Raw genomic sequence first — 20,981 nt, 5'->3', positions numbered from 1 at the left:
ATACAGCAATTAGGGCATACCCTTCTCTGACCAGAAGTAGGAAACAGCTTTTTCTTTTCTTTTCTTTTCTTTTCTTTAATTTTCTTTTCTTCTTCTCTTTTCAATTGTGTTTCTAGAGAGATGAATTCCACAATAATATTTAGAGTTTCCAGAAATATAAAGTAGAGTTTGATTAGTTAGTAAAGAATTTGAGTTAATATAATCCACTATGTAAATTATGAAGTGTTACGAGTCATTTTCTTCCTATCGAGAAAAACAGGTTATTTTCATTCTCATGTATTATTTCCACATATCCTGGGGGTTAAAATAAAAAGAAAGGACAGGATATATACTTTGTGAGGGACTAGAATCCTTAAAATAAAATCTTACCATGGAAGAAATAAATATTTTCAGTAAGAAAATAATCCCAATGGACATCACTAATGCAAAATTAAATATAATTTATTTAATTTCAAAGTTGAGAATATTTCAAGGTATATTTTATGGTCTCTGATATATACAAATTTCCATTTTATTGTTTTATTTTGATTGCAATGTTACTACAATATTATATCATGTGTTACAATAATGATTTGGATCTATTTGTTCAAACTATTTCTCTTGTATTTAATGATCTCTTTCTTTCTATCTCCTTTCGTCTCTTCTAAGCCTCAACAAAGTGCTTCTGGAAACAATGAGAGCTCTCAAGTTGAGTCAACAAAGGAAGGAAATCCGCGTACCACTGCCTGTGACTCTCAAGATGTAAGAAAAACTTAAGATGGTTTTTACAGTATTAGACATGAGAACAAAGCATAAGCATTTTAAGAATTCTAATCCATGCTACCATGAAACTTACTACTTACATGTAATATCTACTATCTAAGGATTGTACTTTTAAATATAAGAAGGTAAATGTTCTTTTGGTCTGAATCAAGTAGGTGTTCCAGTAAGCATTGCAACCAGATTCTTAGGACAACTATGAATATGAGTTGTTAGAGAGGTAAGAGGATGACCACAGGCTAAGCAAGGTGGTCATTCCCACAGTTACATGATAGAAAGCTGTTAAAATGTAAAAAACAAAAACCAACAAAAAAACCTTATAGGATGTATTTCTCCATGTAAAGCAAATACACTCAGCATACAGAGACATCATGGTAGAGGAAGGGAGATTCATTTCCTTCAAATGATAGGAAATATGGAATTTGTTCAATGAGTCTTTTCACTCATTAAAAGTGTGATGGAATTTTATTTGTTTTGAACTTTGGCAAAATTAAGCTAATGGATCTATTATATTTAGATTTGAGAACCAGCAAATGACAGCAATTGTGTTGAACAGATTCAAAATTAGGCTTCAATCCAACTTGAAAAGTTTCTGATGAAACTATTTATGCTTGAAAGAAATCAGGCTCCAGCTAAAAATATATGATAATGATAAGGAGGAACAGAAAAGTAAGTTAAACAAGTGATCTCTGGCTGCCAAAGTGGATTAAGAAAAATGAATTACTCAACAGTTTTACCTTCAGTTCTTTGTTTATTTAAACATGTATCCAAACCGTACAATTTAGAAAATAAAGTTAATAAGAAGTATAAACAAAATGCTTGAATTTTACTTCCAAAGGAGGAGAGAGTCAAAAAGGCTTTGGGCAGGAAGGAAGATTTTTACTGTAGTTTGAAGCATGGATAGGTCTTTGACAGTGAGCAAATTTGCAGAGGTAGGAAAATATCACAGCAGTATGGCTAAAAAAACATAGTACCCAAAATGGTGGGATATGTGCCTACAATCACTGAAGACTAGAGAGTGAGGGGCCTTGGATTCCTAAGCTGAGATTGATTTGGACTAGGGAGCTAGTTCAGGTTTTCAAATGCTTGTATTCAATCGAGTGATAAGACCATGATGTTAATTTTAAGGATGGTATTTTTATTTCTTGATATATATTCCTGAAACTCCATAAAAACATGTTCTCACTGGAGGCAAAATGGAAAATTTATGTGTGGTTTGCTAGGATTCCCCAAAGCAACATTCTGGTCTACTTTTCTTATTGAAGCCTGCTTCAATTCATAAATTGTTTTATTCATACATGATTTGTTTCTCTCTTCTACTTTTGTTGTTCTCCTTTGTCAGTGATAATTCTTCTGTCCTCAGTAAGTTCCAGAAGCAGCTACTGTCTTGTTCTGGTCTCAGTCTGGATCTGGAGCTCTTCAAAAAGCTGCCTCCACCAACACAAACATAAATGTTCTTTCACTAACCTGACTTCTGTCCTCTAGACTTGTGTTATTGGAGTCTCTACTCCTAAGAAGCTACACCTTTTAGTACATAGAGTGTTCAGTATTCAGAGCCTGCAGATTCAATTATAGATAATAAAGAAGAAAGTAATACAATGAGTGACATAAACCAGGTGTGAGTAATAGGAATTAGTGGGACATGCATGAGCATCAGTTTTCAAGTTCTAGACCAGTACTTCTTAGCTCTGTCTCCAGAATGGTATCAAGTGAAGAGTACTTACAAAATACTAATGCCCACGACCCATTGCAGAAAAATTACCTCAGCACCTCAGTGGGTAAGGTCTAGACATTAGTTGTGTCATTCCTCCAGATGATTCAAAGATATAGGTTATTTTTCACTAATAATAGATTTACCCATTCATAAGAACCATCTGGGGAGCTTTTAGAAAGTCAGATTCTGAGCAATTAATCTGGACATTTTAAATAAATAAAACTAGAGAGACTTTATTTTTTACCTTGTCTAAATTTAGCCATAATATTCTGATTTGCATTAAATATCGTGAAATGTATTGCTTCCATTTAATGTAGCAATATAAAAATATTGACTCTACCAACCTAGAGACTTAAGCTCCAATTTGGGTTGCTTTATTGAATGTTCAAACTGAATAAGAAAGCAGAACTTAATTTCATTTTTCAAAATCACAAAATAAAATTATTTATCATATTCCTACCTTTATATTTTATTTTGGGGTGTGTTTAGAATCTTAGCCTATGCCTTTATGTGACTTTCCTTTAATCAGATATTGAATGAATGCTATTTAGTTTTATACAAAGACAAAAAGTAGGATATAATGTAGTTTTACTTTGTTTTTAATGTCCTTACTTAACAATTAATTGATAGTAGCTTTATTCCTATTTCTTGTTTTAATTCGATTTTCAGTTGTAATGAATTCAGAAATCCAAAAACCACTGAATTAGCAAATTTTAAAAATAATTAAAGTGAGATTAAATAGGAACCTGAATTTAGACAATCAAGGGAACAACTGGGAGCAAGCAATGAAAAGTCTACTTCAAAGAGAGAGCCACAGGATTCTGTGATCAAATGAAGATATAGGTAACATGAGCCCCAAATATATGTTTTATTGACTGAAATAATTGCATCATCATTATCAAGAAAGAAAACTGGAGTAGGTGATATTTTTGGTTAATATTTTTCTGTTTACTTCTGAACAGAAGAGATGGGTACTCTGTTAATAATTAGAATGGGTAAAAGGCACAATGAAGCTAACTGTTTTTGAAAAATATAATTTTAAAAATAGCTTTATTGAGATATAACTTACATACCATAAAAATTCACCCATATAAGTGCATGTTTCAATCATTCATCACATTTGCTGAGTCCAGGACTGTAATCCAGTTTCAGAACATTTTCATCTCCCTAATATGATCCCACATGCCTTTTTTTTTTTTTTTTTAAACAATGAGTCCCTGTCCCTACTAAGCCTCAGGCAACCACAAACACAGTTTCTTTTTGTATTTGTTTGTACCTTTTTATTGCTGAAAAACATTTTATTGTATGGTGTACCACAGTTCTTTATCCATTCACCAGTTGATGTATTTTGGCTTTTTTAAATTTGTAGCTATTATGAAAAAATGATGCTATGAACATTTGCATAAACCACTTTGTATATGTTTTAATCTCTGTTGAGTAGACACCTAGATGTAGAATTGCTGGATTTGATTATAAGTTTATGCTTATACTGAAAAATGGGTACATTCTTTCCCCCTTTGAACAAACACAAGTGGTGCTTCTCTATTCTCGCATCTTCACTATTAAAACCTCATGGTTCTCCGAAAGGTAAAATTCTCAGTAGTGAGGGTTCACCCTACCTTAAACTAAGCCTCTAGGAGTTTTTATATTTCATGGTAGTCCATACATGGCCTCCAGAAATGTATTAAAGGTATTACAGCAATGTTCCCATCAACTACTGGCTCCAGCAGCTTTCACTCAGGTAGCTTGTCTGTGTTTTCTGTATTCACTGTCTCCCCAGTTTTTGGGGTAGTAGTTTTTCTGCAACATTAACTCTTTGATACATCTAAGAAAAGTTATTATCAGACTGTTCAGCCTTTTGCTTGTTGTGAAGGTGCAAGTGGAGACTTCCAAGACCTTTATGTGTCAGAGCAGTACCTGAAGTCCTAATTCGTGTCTTCTGAAACACAGAAGCTTTTAATTTCAATAAATTTCAATTTGTCATTTTATTCTTCATGTTTTTGATATATCTAAAGAATTATTTACCTATTTAAGCACACAGGTTTTTTGTTGTTGTTGTTTTCTCTTGGTTTCTTATATAATGTGTTTGCTTTTATTTCTTACATTTAGATCAATATTCTACTTCAATTTGTGTGTGTGTGTGTGTGTGTGTGTGTGTGTGTGTGTGTGGATGGTGATGGTGTTAGGTAAGGTTTTGCATTTATTATTTGCATGTTGTAATTCAGTTGTCCCCGTCTTTATAACATGTTTTTAAGGAATACCTTTTTTTTTAATTGAACTTCTCTAACATCTTTGTCCAAAAATAACTGACCACAACATTTCACCATGTTGGCCAGGATGGTCTCGATCTCTTGACCTTGTGATCCACCCGCCTTGGCCTCCCAAAGTGCTGGAATTACAGGCATAAGCCACTGCGCCTGGCCTACTCTAATCTTTTAAAATTTCTTTCGGCAATGTTTGATAGTTTTTCAGGGTGCAAGTCTTGCATTTCTTTTGTCTTTATTTTTCTGAAGTACTTTTCTCTTTCTCATACTATTGCAAATGTAGTATTTTAATTGCATTTCCAGATTGTTAACTGCTAGTATATATAAATGCAAGTAATTTGTGTATACTGATCCATCAGAATGAGGAGTTTTAAGTGACTGTGAGCTCTGAGTAAAACTGTGATGAGATTTGCACATCACCTATAGGTAGTTGCAGTGTTGATTTTAAGCAGTTATGATGCTACATCCAGAATAAAGGAGACATATCTCTTATCAAATTTTGCTTATCAGTCTACACTGATAAATTCTGTCCCATTTTAGAAGTAACACTTTGAGGTTCAATAATGATGAATGGAAAGTGTTTTCTAATGCTTGAGGTAGAAGGCGGAAGAAAAAAATTAGAATTGAAGGTTTGTGTTAATTTATGTTTCAACCAGTTTCCAGCAGTGTAATCATGAATATTTAACCCTTTTAAGACTGCTTTTTCTCCTCTGAAAAAGAGAGATGAATATCTGTTGCTTAATATAGCTCGTCCAAAGGATCCAGTGAGATAGCACAGCTTAACAATTAGCATATGACTAGCATAGCAAGCTCTCAATAATTACTACTTTCCATTCCCTTATGCAAAGCTATACCTCTCACACAAAACCTCAATAAATATTTTGAATTATGTACTTTAATTAATTTATCAAATGAAAAAACTTAAAATATGACCAAAGCAAGCTTAAATACTGTAATTGTATTTGCAATGTATTTGTAATGAGTAGCCTTATTCAGTGCTACTGTACACAGCAGAACCAGATGCAGTTAGTAGGAACAGCTATAGGAAGAATAACATTTTAGTCAAATATAAAAATGAACTCTTTATGAAAAGTATCTGAAACTAGAATTAGCAGTTGGCAGAAGTACCATCATACGTGATAGAATAATGAAAAACAGCCATTCTGGAATATAGTCAGGAATTGAGGCATTAGTGTGGAAGAATAGACTGATCATGTTAGCATCTCTTTCAATTTCAGGATTCTATAATTATCAGCAACCTCACTTCCCTGACAGCTGATAGGACCCCATGCAGTCTCTCAGTAAATAGATAAGAAAGATTATGCATTTTGATTCCTGTTGGTCATACCTGAGACTGAATAACATAGAAGATAAGGCATGGGAACTACATAAAATCTAGATGTGGATACTGACTTTGCTGTTTCCTAACATTGTTGCTCTGGGAAGGGACTTTGTATTCAGATCCCTTTATCAATATTAGGTAGATGAAGATTTTTCAAATTTTAGCATACTAAGAATCACCAAGTCAACTGGTAAAACTGCTTATGCTCAAGATCCATTCCCATGTATTATTAATCCATTGGTCAGGGAAAGAGCCCAGGAATGTGTATTATTGTAATAATCCCACATAGATTTTCTTCTGTCAATATTTTTTAATGTTAAACACTTTGAGAAATTGCCAGGCACCATGGCTTATGCCTGTAATTCCGGTGCTTTGGGAAGCCAAGGTGAGCGGATCACAAGGTCAGGATAGAGACCATCCTGGCTAATATGGTGAAACCCCATCTCTTTTTGTATTTTTGTAAAAATACAAAAAATTAGCTGGCCGTGGTGGCAGGCACCTGTAATCCCAGCTACTCGGGAGGCTGAGGCAGGGCAGTCGCTTGAACCTGGGAGGCAGAGGTTGCAGTCAGCTGAGATTGTGATACTGTAATTTGAGAAATTTTGTTATTCATTTATTACAGGTTTATTATGATTATTATATAAATATATAGATATTAAATATGTCATGTTCAACAACATAGATATCCTTATTAGTTCCTTTTAAGAAGTAGCTCTGAAGTTTTAATACTCAAAGTCTCAAAATATTCTGTGGCCAAAGAATCAAACTTGAAATGATAAAACATGCTTATTTTTAGATATCTTTGTTGCTTTGTTCCACTTCCTGCCTATGCCCTATGTAAACCAGGCAGGGTCACTTAGGAAATGGCCCTCAGATTCCTTGTTCCTTTTTAAAGAAGACTTAAGAAACTTGAAATGGATCACTAAATTCTTAGCAGCGTATTTGACTATCAGTTTGGGGTATGTACAAGTTACTCTAAAAGCTGCTTTATTTAAATTATAATATTGGAGTCACATTGAGAAAGCAAAGGATGTATCTACTCCATCCCATTTTCCTGCAGCTTGCAAATGTGCCTCATATTGTTTAATAGCATATCAAGAATTAAAGACATTGAACATTGTATTTTAATTTTCCTTTAGGAATTAAGAGTTAATACTCAATGTAAATGTGTTTTGCAATATTTCTGACTTCTATAAGTAGCAAACATTTAATTTTTCTTACTGTGCTGAGGAAATGAAAAACAAGGATGGCTTATGTTTAGCACTGGGAGCACTAGCTCAATTTCCTGCCGTTACATCTGCTTGCAAGTCCCTTACCAAAGGGAGTCTATTCAACAGAAAAATATTGCCTAGGGAAATGAGAGGAGAAAATGTGCAGAAAATAAATTCTAGGGCTGCAAGTAGAAAATTATGCCAGCTTTTTCATGTTAAAACAATTTTGGCTGAGATATAAGAAATCTAGTTCGCTATTATATCCAACATGCATTTTGCAGCATTTGATGGTCTGGATGAGTTGTTGGTGGATCCAATGCTTGGTTAACATAATTTTCTAGGCAAGTCATGCCCTGCTGTAATTGGACTTAGAGACCACACACCATTGTTATTCTGGGCTACATTCCATCAGACCATCTGAAGAGGTTGGCTTCTTTAAAAGCATTTTTTTATTGTCCTACTGTGCTATTTTTTTCAAGAAGCAGCAGGAATCCCTCCAAATAGTATAGGAATGATAGATAGCTTCCAATGGTCTTTGGAAAAATGTTATATTTTATTCATATAAATCTCCATGTTTACTTTTCTATAACACTTTAATTTAAGCATCCAAACATGTTAACCTAATTTGGTATATTTCCATAAATAGTATGGAAAGCTTAAGAAAAATGGTTAATCTATTAATATGGTAAATGAAAATAACCCAGTAACCATGTTAATATTTATTATAAAAATCACTGGCCAAACAATAACGTGAAAACACAAAGCATAATCTGATAAATAATTATTTTACCCCTCCCATTTACCTATGAGACACATAAGGACTTCCTTCTCTGGGTTTCAGTAATCCTTGCTGGATGAATGTATTTTGTCCATTATCACAGTACACCTTGTATTTTGATTATTTGTATAAGGTTCTCATTTTGAATTAGATAGTAAGTAATTTGAGGGCAAAGGCTATAATAATATTTGTATTGTAAATTAAGGTTCAGAGAGGGAGTGTGACTTGCCCAGAGGCACCTGCTTGGGGGACATTGATGTCAGAACTTGCCTCACTTCCAGTCGACCACTCCTACCATTGGCTCCATCAACTGAATGTGGAGTCATTGTCTTGATTTAATGTTACATTCTCAATCTTTTGACTTCTTGCTTTTCCATTTAATATTAACTTATAAATATTAAACCAGCACTAAAATATTTTTCTGTAATGAATGTAAAAAATCAATTTCCTACATAAATTGGCATCACAGAAAAATTCAGCCAAAACACATTGGTGTCTCTAATATTGAGTAGCATGGTACTCAATTTTACTTTTTTTCTCTTTTGTAATATTATAAAAATTTTGCTTACTTTTAGCCTATAGCTTGTCCCGTCTCTTATTTAAATATGGAGAATGAACTGGATTTTTGTATTTGTCAAAAATAGTTTTTGTTGGTATAATTTCAAGTTTACCAGTTGTATATTTGCATTAATTATTCTGAGTTATTTTAATCTTTTAGAGTAAGAGCATAAGAGATATGACTAATCTCTTTAGTGAAGTAAAAAGAAGTGTTTAATAACTATAACAAAGTCATAGCAATTGGCAAGGTCAGCGATACAAAGTAAATGAAAATTTGACAATGAATTTCTGAAAACGTATTCCATCTACTTTAATTCTTAAAGTTTTATTCTTTATTTCTGAGGGCAGGAATAGAGTATAATTAAAAATAAAAATAAAAAATAAAATAAAGCAAAAGAGAACATTATCTTTTTGTAATCATTTCAGTGATTGTAAATTCAGTCATCATGACCTTTTGAAAAAGTCATTCTAAATATACTACTTTATTTCCATAAATAATTCCCAAATGGGATATCTGCACTGAAGGCAAACACATACATGTATCATAATGAAAACCTTCTGAAGCATTTGAATGCCATAGTTAAATTAGATGGGCTGACTGAGCTGATGTTTCTGCTTTCAGTGGGGAAAAAAAGAATAAAAGTCATCCTTCAAGGTAAAAGTTACTCAAGGCAGGATGAATGCTTGGTTACTGACACGATTTTCTTACCCTGTTAAATCATAAACACAAATGGAGGAGAGGAAGAGAAACAGAGAACTGGGGGGAAAAACTCCAGCAATAAATTCTTTGGCAATATCAAGATTTTGTAATGATCAGAATTAATATGTTGACCACAGAAGTGTAAACTTAAGTGAATATCAGTTCCTTCTAAGATAGGAATCAAACTTACTGCCAATATAGAGAAATTTTGATTGAAGGAAGGGAAAACTGAAAAAGGGAGATGAAAGATAGAACCTAAATTGAGCACCTAATATATGCACCTAATATATGCAAGATATTCCATTAGGAACCTTGGCATGTTTTTTTAAAAATGTAATCAACTCTTCTAGCATCTGATTGAGGTGGGTATTATTTTGTCTAGCTTACAGATAAAAAATCAGAACCTCAGTAAGTTGAAATAACTTTCCCAAGTTCATACAATAAATGAAGGTAAAAATAATTTGTCTTCATTCATTAGAGTTGCTATAACAAAATACCATAGACTGGGTGGTTTATAAACAATAGAAAATTTATTTCTCGCAGTTCTAGAGGCTAGGAAATTTTCATTCAAGGCACTGACAGATTTGGTGTTCGGTAAGGCCCACTTGCTTAGGGAAAGCCATCTTCTCACTGTAATTTCACGTGGCAGAAGAGGTGAGATGATGTCTCCGAAGCCTCTTTTGTAAGGGCGCTAGTACCATTCATGAGGCTCTACCCTCATGACCTAATCACCTCCCCAGGGCTCCAGTGCCTCATCCCGCCACCTTGTGAGTTAGGATCTCAACATATAAATTTTGGGGGGACATAAGTATTCAGATAGTAGCAAATTTTAACCTAATATGGACTATCTCTTTATTCACATTGCTGTGATTACCTTTATTATCTCATTTCACTGTGATATAAACATTTTGAAGGTAACTATCATTATCATCATCTAACAAATGAGGTAAAATGAGATTAAATTGGTATTTCTCACTTTGCCATAGGCAAATGCTGTTCTGTGATGAAGTTTTCAACAGTATAAATAAAAAGAAAAATGATATAGACTAAAAAGCCAAATAACTAACATATTAGTGGATTTACCATTAATCTTTTATCTTCTATCTTATCCTCATCCTCCTCTTTTTCCCATTCCTCTTCTTGTTTCTTCCTCTTCTTTTTTCTATTTCTCCCTCACTCTATCTCAGGATGATTTATTTTGCCATTGGATGTTTTGTCTGTTCTGCAAATTAAACTTTTTATCTGAAATATTGCTGAAATATAGTAATCTATTTTTTGTTGATTTATTTTCTGCAATGTCAAAATTTGACTTTTTCTATTTCATTGTTATTGGTATCTAATTTTATTTTCCAATAAGATACCAATGTTCATGAACTTACCCACATTATCACAAATAGTAGGAAATAGAGTTTGGACTCAAGTTCATTTGTCCATGACTCCAAAGCTTATTCTTGCTGCCTTACTGTGACTAGAGACATCACAGGATTAGAGTCTCTTGCACTACGTTGTGATTGTGTGTTCGTTTTCACACACAGAGATTATGTAATTAGCAAAGTTTGTCTCAACTACATACTTTTGTTGTTACAATGATTGCTTTTGTGGTTATATGATAATATTGTGTCCGTTGGCGGTTTATTGCCGGAAATCACAGAAACAAACAGGTTATTCTAGAGGTGTTGGTGAAGATGTGTATCTGAGAGGCAGTGTTTAATCATTTTAATAGATGTATTTGTGGCTTATCCCACTTTATAATTTACAGACCCAGCTGTGTTTCTCCCTAGGTCTCCTGTATAATTGAATGGGTGAACTGCATATTGAAGCAGTTGAATTTGTGCGTGCTTTCCTGATTAATTTTCATATTTTATTACTTGAATTTCCAGATCTTAGGTACTTTACTAATTAGGTTGAATTTTACTTAATTGAGATGATGAAGGTATGTTGAAGACTTATACTACTCTTTGTATTGTTTTAAATAATTCTCCGGACTAATATTTGATATTTTTTTCTTTTTTTAGACAGAAAATGATTCTTTTGAATAATTAATCCATAATTCACTACAACTTATTACATCTCTATCCATTCTTTCCCAAGTAAAATTATATTCTTTAATTATACATGCATAAAGAGAAATGATATCTGAACTTTTGCTTTAGTTCAAGAAAAAGAATTTGAGTTTGAAATGGATATGGAATGAAGACCTTAAGTTTTTAGGCTCTTTTCAAATTTAAATGTTATATTTTTATGAACCTGTATATTACCCCATATGCCAGCTGTACACAGATATGCAGTTATTATTATAGATGGTAATATATCATTGGAAAGTGACATATCAGTCATGCCCCTCAAGAAAAGGGAAAAAGAAGAAAGGAAAAACAAAAAAAAGAAAAACAGAGGGATGGGAGAAGAAAAAGGAGGGAGACAGGAGAAAGGAAGGGAAAAAGGGAGGGGGAAGAAGGGAGAGGAGGAGGAAGGGAATGAGGGAGAGGTAGTAATAGTGGATATAGAAATGATAAAGACAGACATAGACAGTTACAAGAATGGCCAAACAGATAGGTAGGCTTTATGTGTTATTTTGAAACCAACCTCCAGGGCCAAGCACGGTGGCTCATAACTGTAATTCCAGCACTCTGGGAGGCCTAGGTAGGCAGATCACTTGAGTACAGGAGTTTGAGACCAGCCTGGGAAACATGTCGAAGCATTGCCTCTATAATACAAAAAAAAAAAAAAAAAAAAATTATCTGCATGTGGTGGCATTTGCCAGAACTCCCAGATACCTGAAGGGCTGAGGTGGGAGGATCACTGGAGCCGGGGAGGTTGAGGCTAGAGTGAGCTATCATCACACCAGTGCACTCCAGCCTGTGTGACAGAGCAAGACCTTGAAAAAAAAAAAAAAAAGAAAGGAATAAAGAAAGAAAGAAAGAAAGAAAGAAAGAAAGAAAGAAAGAAAGAAAAGAAAAGAAAACCAACAAAAAAGTCAAAGCACACCAATAAAGTTGTGTGCCTTTCCCTCTCCAACTTTATCATTGTGCTATGACATTTGACAATACTGAGTTTAATGTATTTTATTTTTGTCAGTCTTATATACATTTCTTGCTTTGTATTAGTGTAATATTTTCTATATAATTTCATATTATATGATACCAGATTAAGCATTTTTATATTAATAAACATTCTAAAAACATTGTCTTCATGACCACAAAATATTTTATCATTATTTAATCAGCATATTTTTATTTGACCAATATCTTGTTTTATTTCTGTTATACAAATCCCCATAATGAATACTTCTTTGTGCTCAGTTTATTTTCTTTTTTTGTTTGTTCATTTAGTTTTGTTTTAAATTTTGTATTTTTTTTTTTTTCAGAGAGAAAAGACCCCAAATTAAAATAAAATTGGCCTTCTGTTTGCCTGGGTTTTACATCTGTGGATTTAACCAACCATGAATCAAAAATATTTGGAAAAACATACAATAGAAAACAAAACAAATAAAATGTAGTATACCAACTATTTACATCACATTCCTGTTATATTAGATGTTATAATTAATCGAGAGATGATTTAAGGTATATAGGAAGGCATGTGTAGATTATATATAAATATAACATCTTTTTATTTAAGGGACTTGAGCATCCATGGATGTTGGTATCTGTCTGGGATGATGAAAGAAATACCCAGATATATTGAGGGATGGCTGTACACTGAATTGTGAAAATATTTAAAGCCATTTATCAGTTTTCCAAAATATCTACGTGAATATATTTTCACACCAACATAGTAAAAGAGAGAAAGGGAAAGAGAAGAGAGAGGAGTCTCCTTCAGCATGTTATAGCCAACAGTAATATATAGTTATTGTTTATTTATATGTTTTATAAGAAAAATAGTTTATCATTTTAATTATTATTTATATTTGTGTACAATTTGATCATATCATTTTATTCAGTGTCATGTGGATGGCATTGCATTAATGCAAATACATCTGAGTAAGTTAATGTAGAACAGCATTTCTTCCAAAACTGAATGGACCACATTAATCGTTATATAAACAATCACCACTTGTTCAATATATAATTTCAGAGAGTGTTCCATGATAATAAAAATACATATGATTTATTGAACATGTAATGTGTATCTGGAGCTTTATTCCAGGTTGTCTTTATTTAACCCTCACAAAAATTCCATGAATACAATTCCCTTTCCCTATTAAATAAATGATAAACATGAAGGACAGTCAGACAAAGAACAGGTGAAGAAACCAGATTCAATATTAAACTTTCTTAATGCAGATCCTGTACCTCTCACTGCCTAGGGACTCAATTTATCTTCAAATATCTTGTAAGATGAACATTATTACTTCAACTTTATATATCTTAAACATGAAGAAAATGTAGCCTGAATATACTCCCATGTCTCCCTGTTTACAAAGCACATGTTCTTTCCACTAGGTTATACATTTTCAATTCACATACCATATAGTTTATTTTATTGTTTCTTATCATGCCACCTGTATTGATTTCCTTGATGAAAAAGAAACATATACAATTATTATTTCCTGATAATATCTATATTGGCATTCATATGTAAAACACCATTAATATTATGCACCCTACAGAATTGTGTTGACAATTAAATAGATGGTGTATATTAAATTATGTATCTACTGCTTTATAATTACTTGTTAAATACAGATTTCCTGTGTGATTAATTTTATTATCTCTTTATGTGTTAATGATGACTCTTAAAAAACATGAGCAGCATGTAAACTTCGTTATTCAAATTTTCAACAACTTCTCATGTAGACTTAAAAAATAAAGCATCATTGTCAAGCATTAGAAAATATACCTAACTTGTGAAACTTGAACACTAAATTGGCATACCTACTCTATTTCATAAAATCTCATGGAATTTCAAATTTGGTGTAGGTCTCAGAGGTGACTGAACCCATCCATTTCATGAAAATAGCCTAAGATTGTGGCTGTTTTGGTTTAATATCAACATTTCCAGTTCATTTTATTTTGGACGTCTCTCAATTTAAGACATGTTGTTCTTTCCATTGTCCCAGTCTGACCTCTCTCTTGTCCTAGGCACATCATTCAAGGAATAGATATGCCTAGCCCTTCTCCCTGCATGATAGCCCTTGAAACATTTGATAGTACATCTTAATTCTCCATTTGTTGAAATTTATGACCTCACAAATTTCTAATGTTCATCTGAAAGATAAAAATCTCAAAATCTCTAGATATTGAGATTTAATATATTAGCATTTAAAACCATAATCATAACCAACTACTCAGACCAATCTCTAAATCAGTGCTTTGTTTGGAGATAACATTGACAGGCATACTAACAAAGAGAAACATGTTCTGACTTCCTACAAAACATAATTCACTTAGTGAATTTTTTCTTAAATATTTGAGATCAAAATATGTGTCTTAAACTATGGGAAAGCTGCTTGAAAGAGCCAAATGTTCTTGTAGTCAGTGATGATTTTGGTCTGCATTGTCTCTGGGTTGTTCTCTACCATGTACCTGGGTCCCACAAAGCACCTGGCACACAGTCATCACCTGGTACATCTTTATTAAGGGCAAAGTGAATGAACCTTGTTAACATGCCTGCTGCTGTCATTATTGCCTATATATTGATCCTTATGTTCATCATTATCATTGCTGCTACAATATCTAATACAGATCACAGTGGGTTGAGTGGCACTGAGATAGGTGCTTTAAATATATTTCCTCATTTATTCCTTACAAATATTGATGAGCAAACTTGTTCCTCGTTTTAAAAATATGAAAATTGAGATTAAGGAAAATTGAGTCATCCAAGGCCACAAAGCTAGTAGATTTAAGAATTTAAATATTGACTAAACATAGATTCCTTCACCCATGGGTTTTAACTTTATTCTTCTTTGTCATGAAATCTCTTATGTGAAACAGCACTATTTATCTCTTTCCAAGAGTCACAATTCCATTTCAGGTTTTGCCAGGAAGAATTAAAAGAACGAAATTTCAATAATTAATCCAGGAAGAGGAATGAGGCAAAGAATACATCAGTGTGATAAAACTTTTTGTGTTTGTGTATGTATTTGACAACCATAGTCAAAAGATTATCTATGAGTCAGAGAAGGTGACAAGCAAAGATTCATTATTTTCATGCTCACTCATACACCTTCACTATGATTCATCAAAGTTAATCTGTTGACCACGTTCTATGACACATCTTATTTGTTTAAGAAAACAGTCTCCAGCCTTCTAATTTCATCCATCTTCTCTGTCTGCCTCTTCATTTGTCATGCTTAGCACACAAATAGTAAGAGGAACAACAATGAAAATTTGGCAGAATCTGCTTTTTTATAGTAACCATAAAAACCTTCCAGATTTCCAAATGAGCATTTGTTGGAAGGAGGATTTCTAGGGAAGCTAGTTCAGAATGTTATACAACATTTTGTCTTCTTGGGGGATGTTATTTCTTTTATTTTGTGGCTGGAAAATCTCCCAGCTCTTCCTATTAGTTATGCATAACCAAAAGGCTATTTGAAGATGAGTCAAATTTTCATTCACTCTGGCATTGTCCAGTGATGTTCTCAGTGGAAAGGGGAGGCAGGAGAATTGGGAGTATAAAATAATTGCATAGAGCTTTTCAACACAAGATTTATCATCTTTGGGGATTTATAACTTGAACTGCTTATTAAATGATACTTGGGAGTTTAGAAAATAATGTTTTATGATCATTTGGGGGCAAAAAGAAGCCTGAGCAAAGATTTAAAGTTATCCACTTGCTCATCAAGTTTGAAGAATAAGTAAAAACCTGTGACAATGACATTTGCTAAGGGACTTTAAGTGTAGCCACATTATGAATGATCTTGAGTACTATTTAACTAAATTCATGCTTTATTCTATAGGCAATGGGAAGTCACATATTTGTGTGTGGGAGATATTTTTTTCTTGTTTGTTTCAATTGATTTTTATGCAGTGAGTTAGAATGATAAAATCCATTTTAGGAAGACATTTCTGATGCCTGATCTGTTTGGGTTGGAAAAAGATGAGGTTAGAGAGAGTTTAAAGTCTAATTCAACAATCCAGCAATGAAATAAAGGGGTAAATGCCATTATCTTTGAAAGAGAAAGGGAGACTATGACGTGCTGAATTGTGTTCATGAAAAATAGTTTACAGCTTACCCACAAAAAGGTTGTCTGTTTCTATCATCTGCAAGTTTCGTTTTCAAAGCTGAGATACCATAATCCTCAAAATCCTCTGAGTTGAGATATTGAACCTACATATGGCAATTAAAAGTACAAAAGGTATTGTCCTTGTTGTTGTTTCTGGTGAGTACATGTAAAGGGAAAACTCTGAACGTCTATTATCCTTTGGGTTGAGATTCATTATCATTAAGTAATAAAATTATGGTTTTGGTATGGGAAGTTAATTATATTCTGATTACATGTAGTTTTAGGCACAGAGAGACTGAGTCATTTTAAAAAGGAACTTGAGAGAAATGTCTGTTCATATCCTTTGCCCACTTTTTGATGAGGTTATTTTTTTCTTGTAAATTTGTTAAGTTCTTTTTAGATTCTGGATATTAGCCCTTTGTCAGATGAATAGATTGCAAAAATTTTCTCCCATTCCGTCAATTACCTGTTCACTCTGATGGTAGTTTATTTTGCTCTGAAGAAGCTCTTTAGTTTAATTAGGTCCCATTTGTCAATTTTGGCTTTTGTCGTCATTGTTTTTGGTGTTTTAGTCATGAAGTCTTTGTCCATGCCTAAGTCCCGAATGGTATGGCCTTGGTTTTCTTCTAGGGTTTTTATGGTTTTAGGTCTTATGTTTAAGTTTTTAATCCAATAAGACATTTATGTGGCCAACAAACATAGGAAAAAAAGCTCATCACCATTGGTCATTAGAGAAATGCAAATAAAAACCACAATGAGATGCCATCTCACACCAGTTAGAATGGTGATCATGAGAAAGTCAGGAAACAACAAATGCTGGAGAGGATGTGGAGAAATAGGAACAATTTTACACTGTTGGTGGGACTGTAAATTAGTTCAACTATTGTGAAAGACAGTGTGGAGATTCCTTAAGGATCTAGAACCAGAAATAAAATTTGACCAAGCAATCTCATTACTGAGTATATCCCCAAACGATTGTAAATCATTCTACTGTAAAGACACATGCACAAGTATGTTTATTTCAGCACTGTTCACAATAGCAAAGTATTGGAACCAACCCGAGTGCCCATCAATGATAGACTGGATAAAGAAAATGTGACACATATACACCATGGAATACTATACAGCCATAAAAAGGATGAGTTCATATCCTTTGCAGGAACATGGATGAAGTTGGAAGCTATCATTCTTAGCAAATTATCACAAGGACAGAAAATCAAAAACCACATGTTCTCACTCATAAGTGGAAGTTGAGCAATGAGAACACATGGACACAGGGAGGGGAACATCACACACTGGACCTGTTGTGGGGTGGCATCTATGGGAGGGATAGCATTAGGAGAAATACCCAATGTAGGTGACGAATTTATGGGTGCAGCAAACCACTATGGCACGTGTATACCTGTCTAACACACCTGGACAGTCTGTGCATGTATCCCAGAAGTTATAGTATGATAAAAAATAAAAAAGGAACTTTTATGCATTTTTCTTTCAGTTTTGTAATTTAATTTAGTAATAGAGTCATGAAATAATCTTGGGAACTCTAGCTCCAAATATTTGAGTATTAAAACCTAACTTCTAGCAAAAGTAGCCAAGTTTCAACTTCTTGTCAGCCATGTGGGAGAAGAAAAATGATGCCACCTTGACAAGATCTGGAAGTCAGAGAGGGATACTTAAAAATCATATAGATTACAAATCTTTCGCTGGAGGAAGAGAGTCGTACTGATGACATGTTTGGACAAGTATTGTATGTAATGATCACTGTAGAGTGCTGTTCATAAATCTCTTTAGATTCCAACATAGAGAAAGCATTGACTTCTTAGAAACATAGGCATGTTACTGCAGGATATTTACAATGTAATTGTCACTTAATGTCTGCCAGATTCTGTATAAACATTGCTGCTTGAGCTGCCTCAGAGTTCCTGAACTGTACCTACTCTAATCATCTCAGTATTTCCCATTTCAGCTTACCTCAAAATTGCTACCTTTCATGCATCCCCCTCACTTACAGAATGTTTACTTCTGCTTTTTTGTCCTCATGACTTTACCTCAAAAAACTTTATTCATCACTCAAGCCTCAGTTCCTCCTTCATGAAGAAATCAATGATTGTCCTAATTAGCCATGAGTGATATTGTCTTCTTTTCTGGATAATACATCTCAGTGATCCATCAGGCCCAAATGTGTACCAACCATTTACTTAGGGATCTTGGTAGAATATTGCAAAAGTATATTATGAGAAACATTTTTTGGTTTTGTCACAAACTGTCTTGTTACCTGAGACTGCAACCTGTGAGGTGCTGTCAAAATCTAAAATATTGTATAGTTAAATAATAAAATGGGAGAAAGAAAATATGAATCTTTGCAAGATCCCAAATTTGCAGCAAGAGACTTTGCCTCAATTGTAACAGCAATAGCTTTATGACTTTGAGGATGTTATGTAGCTCTGTTGATCTTGTTGTCCTCATGTGTAAAAAAGACAAAAATATCTGAGTATTGTTATGAGGATTAAATCACATGAAATATATATCAAATCAATTACAGCATCTGGTACATAACAGATACCTGATAAGTTATACTGTACTAATTCATAAATTAACATTTATTTATTTTCAATTTTCATACTCCAGCTACACATGCAACACCTGGAAATAATAACAACTTTGATCACTTGAGCATGCTATCCCAGTGGGTAATACACAATATATGTATTTTATGTATATATTAGTTTATACACCCACACACACAGTATGTCAGGCAATTATAAATTATAAATCACCTGGCAGTATGTGTGTGTGGGTGTATAAACTAATATATACATAAAATAGCAGAAAATATATATTCTGAAAAACATTAACAAAGGAAAATAAAAAGTGATGGTATACATGTCTATATGTCAATATCTAAAATCTAAAATAATATCTAATATCTAAAATCTAAAATTGCATACCTATGCAAACATCCAAATGGGAATCTACTCATTTAATGATTCAGTTGAATGAGAACTAAAGTGATTAGATAATAAAACATTAAGAGAAGAGCATTAAGAAACACAGAATTTTAAGAAATGAAAGAGCCAGCAGTATATGTAGCAAAAAGAAGTTAAGGAGAAAGACAAATGAGGAAAAGATTAACTTATCCTTTCACCTAAATTTATCTATATATTATGTTCACAAAATTATTTAAATATTACCTATCTCCCAGAAGTGTATTTGTTTACAAAATTATCCAGTGTCCACCTTCAAAAAATGTGGAGCCAGTAAATAGACTGCAGTTTAATAATCAAAGCAAAGGCAAAGCAAAAATAAGATATTTATTATCTTTCTAGGTTCAACTGACAAACCGAGTCCATCTAGATAATCTCCATTTCTATTAAAATGCCAACCAACTACCTGATCACAGGAGTTATATATACCATCATATTCATAGGGTCTGCCTGTGAGAACCTTTGAAGAGGAGGGTGTTATATAATGTTTGCACACCAGCGGATGAGAAACATGGGGACTATCTTAGAATCCTGCCTGTCAAAATATCCCAGTTAAGTCCATAACTAGCATTTGAAATTTTTAGAATATGTGTTGTAAAATAATTGTTTTTCCATAGATTAAACAATTTAAAGATCATATGTTTCAGATATGTAATTTCATATATAAGTTTGATAATAATGGCATTGTGAGTGACTATGAATGGTGTGTGTGTATGTGGGTGTGTGTGTGTTACTGAAGACTAAAGTTATAAATTGCCTGACAAAATAAAAAAGAATAAACTTTCCTACTGCTCTTCAAACTTTTCTATTTCCCTTCAAACTTTCCTATTGCCCTTCAGTTCACATCATGGAAAGTTTCCCTTCTTTTGAATCACCTTTAGCTGTGACCTTAAAGTTTTTTCTTGTGGCAGGGTCCAAAAATTCCACTGATGAAACACAGAGCCCTATTCATGTAAACTGACACTGAACCATTCAGGTAAAACAGATGTGTATATCTTACATTTTCAGCACAATTAACAATGGCCATGTCATGCAATTTTATAAGTTATGAACCTACTGAAGTATGATCAATGTGTTTTATGAAACATACCTCTTTTGTATTCTGATATCACTTGACACAGTAACAATCTATAGTAAATATGTAAACAGCAATTAAGTTGAAACAGAATTATCATCCTTAATTTACTTCACATATATTTATGTGTCTATTTTACATGTTAGATCACACATGATGGAAAAGCATATAAACGTAAAAGCAATGGAAAGAAAAAAATGTAACTGGTTTTAGGCACCTGAAATAATTAAACAAATGATTCTTATGCATCTAAAATATGTCACGCAAATACACTAACATATTGAATTTATGTTTTTAATGTATAGAAATTGTCTGTGATGTATATTAATATCCCTATTTTCAGTTGATGAAATTAAAGTCCAAGGAGGTTGCAGAACTTCCCCTGATAAATAATTAGTAGGTGAAAGAACTGGAGCTTGAACATAGATATG

The 20,981-nt window shown here is 33.2% G+C and overlaps 1 protein-coding gene across 2 annotated transcripts in view; it reads left to right on the top strand.

Moving 5' to 3' along the window:
• Positions 1 to 20,981, top strand: part of LUZP2 (leucine zipper protein 2) — a 577,754-nt gene that overhangs the window by 546,618 nt on the left and 10,155 nt on the right. For both annotated transcript variants that reach the window (XM_015114623.3, XM_015114622.3), the window contains exon 10: positions 649 to 741. In XM_015114623.3, the coding sequence (XP_014970109.2) occupies positions 649 to 741 (93 nt within the window). The remainder of the gene's footprint in view (positions 1 to 648; positions 742 to 20,981) is intronic.

This window comes from Macaca mulatta, chromosome 14 (assembly GCF_049350105.2).
Source record: "Macaca mulatta isolate MMU2019108-1 chromosome 14, T2T-MMU8v2.0, whole genome shotgun sequence".
NCBI classification, from domain to species: domain Eukaryota; kingdom Metazoa; phylum Chordata; class Mammalia; order Primates; family Cercopithecidae; genus Macaca; species Macaca mulatta.
This window is presented reverse-complemented; position numbering and strand designations above follow the sequence as displayed.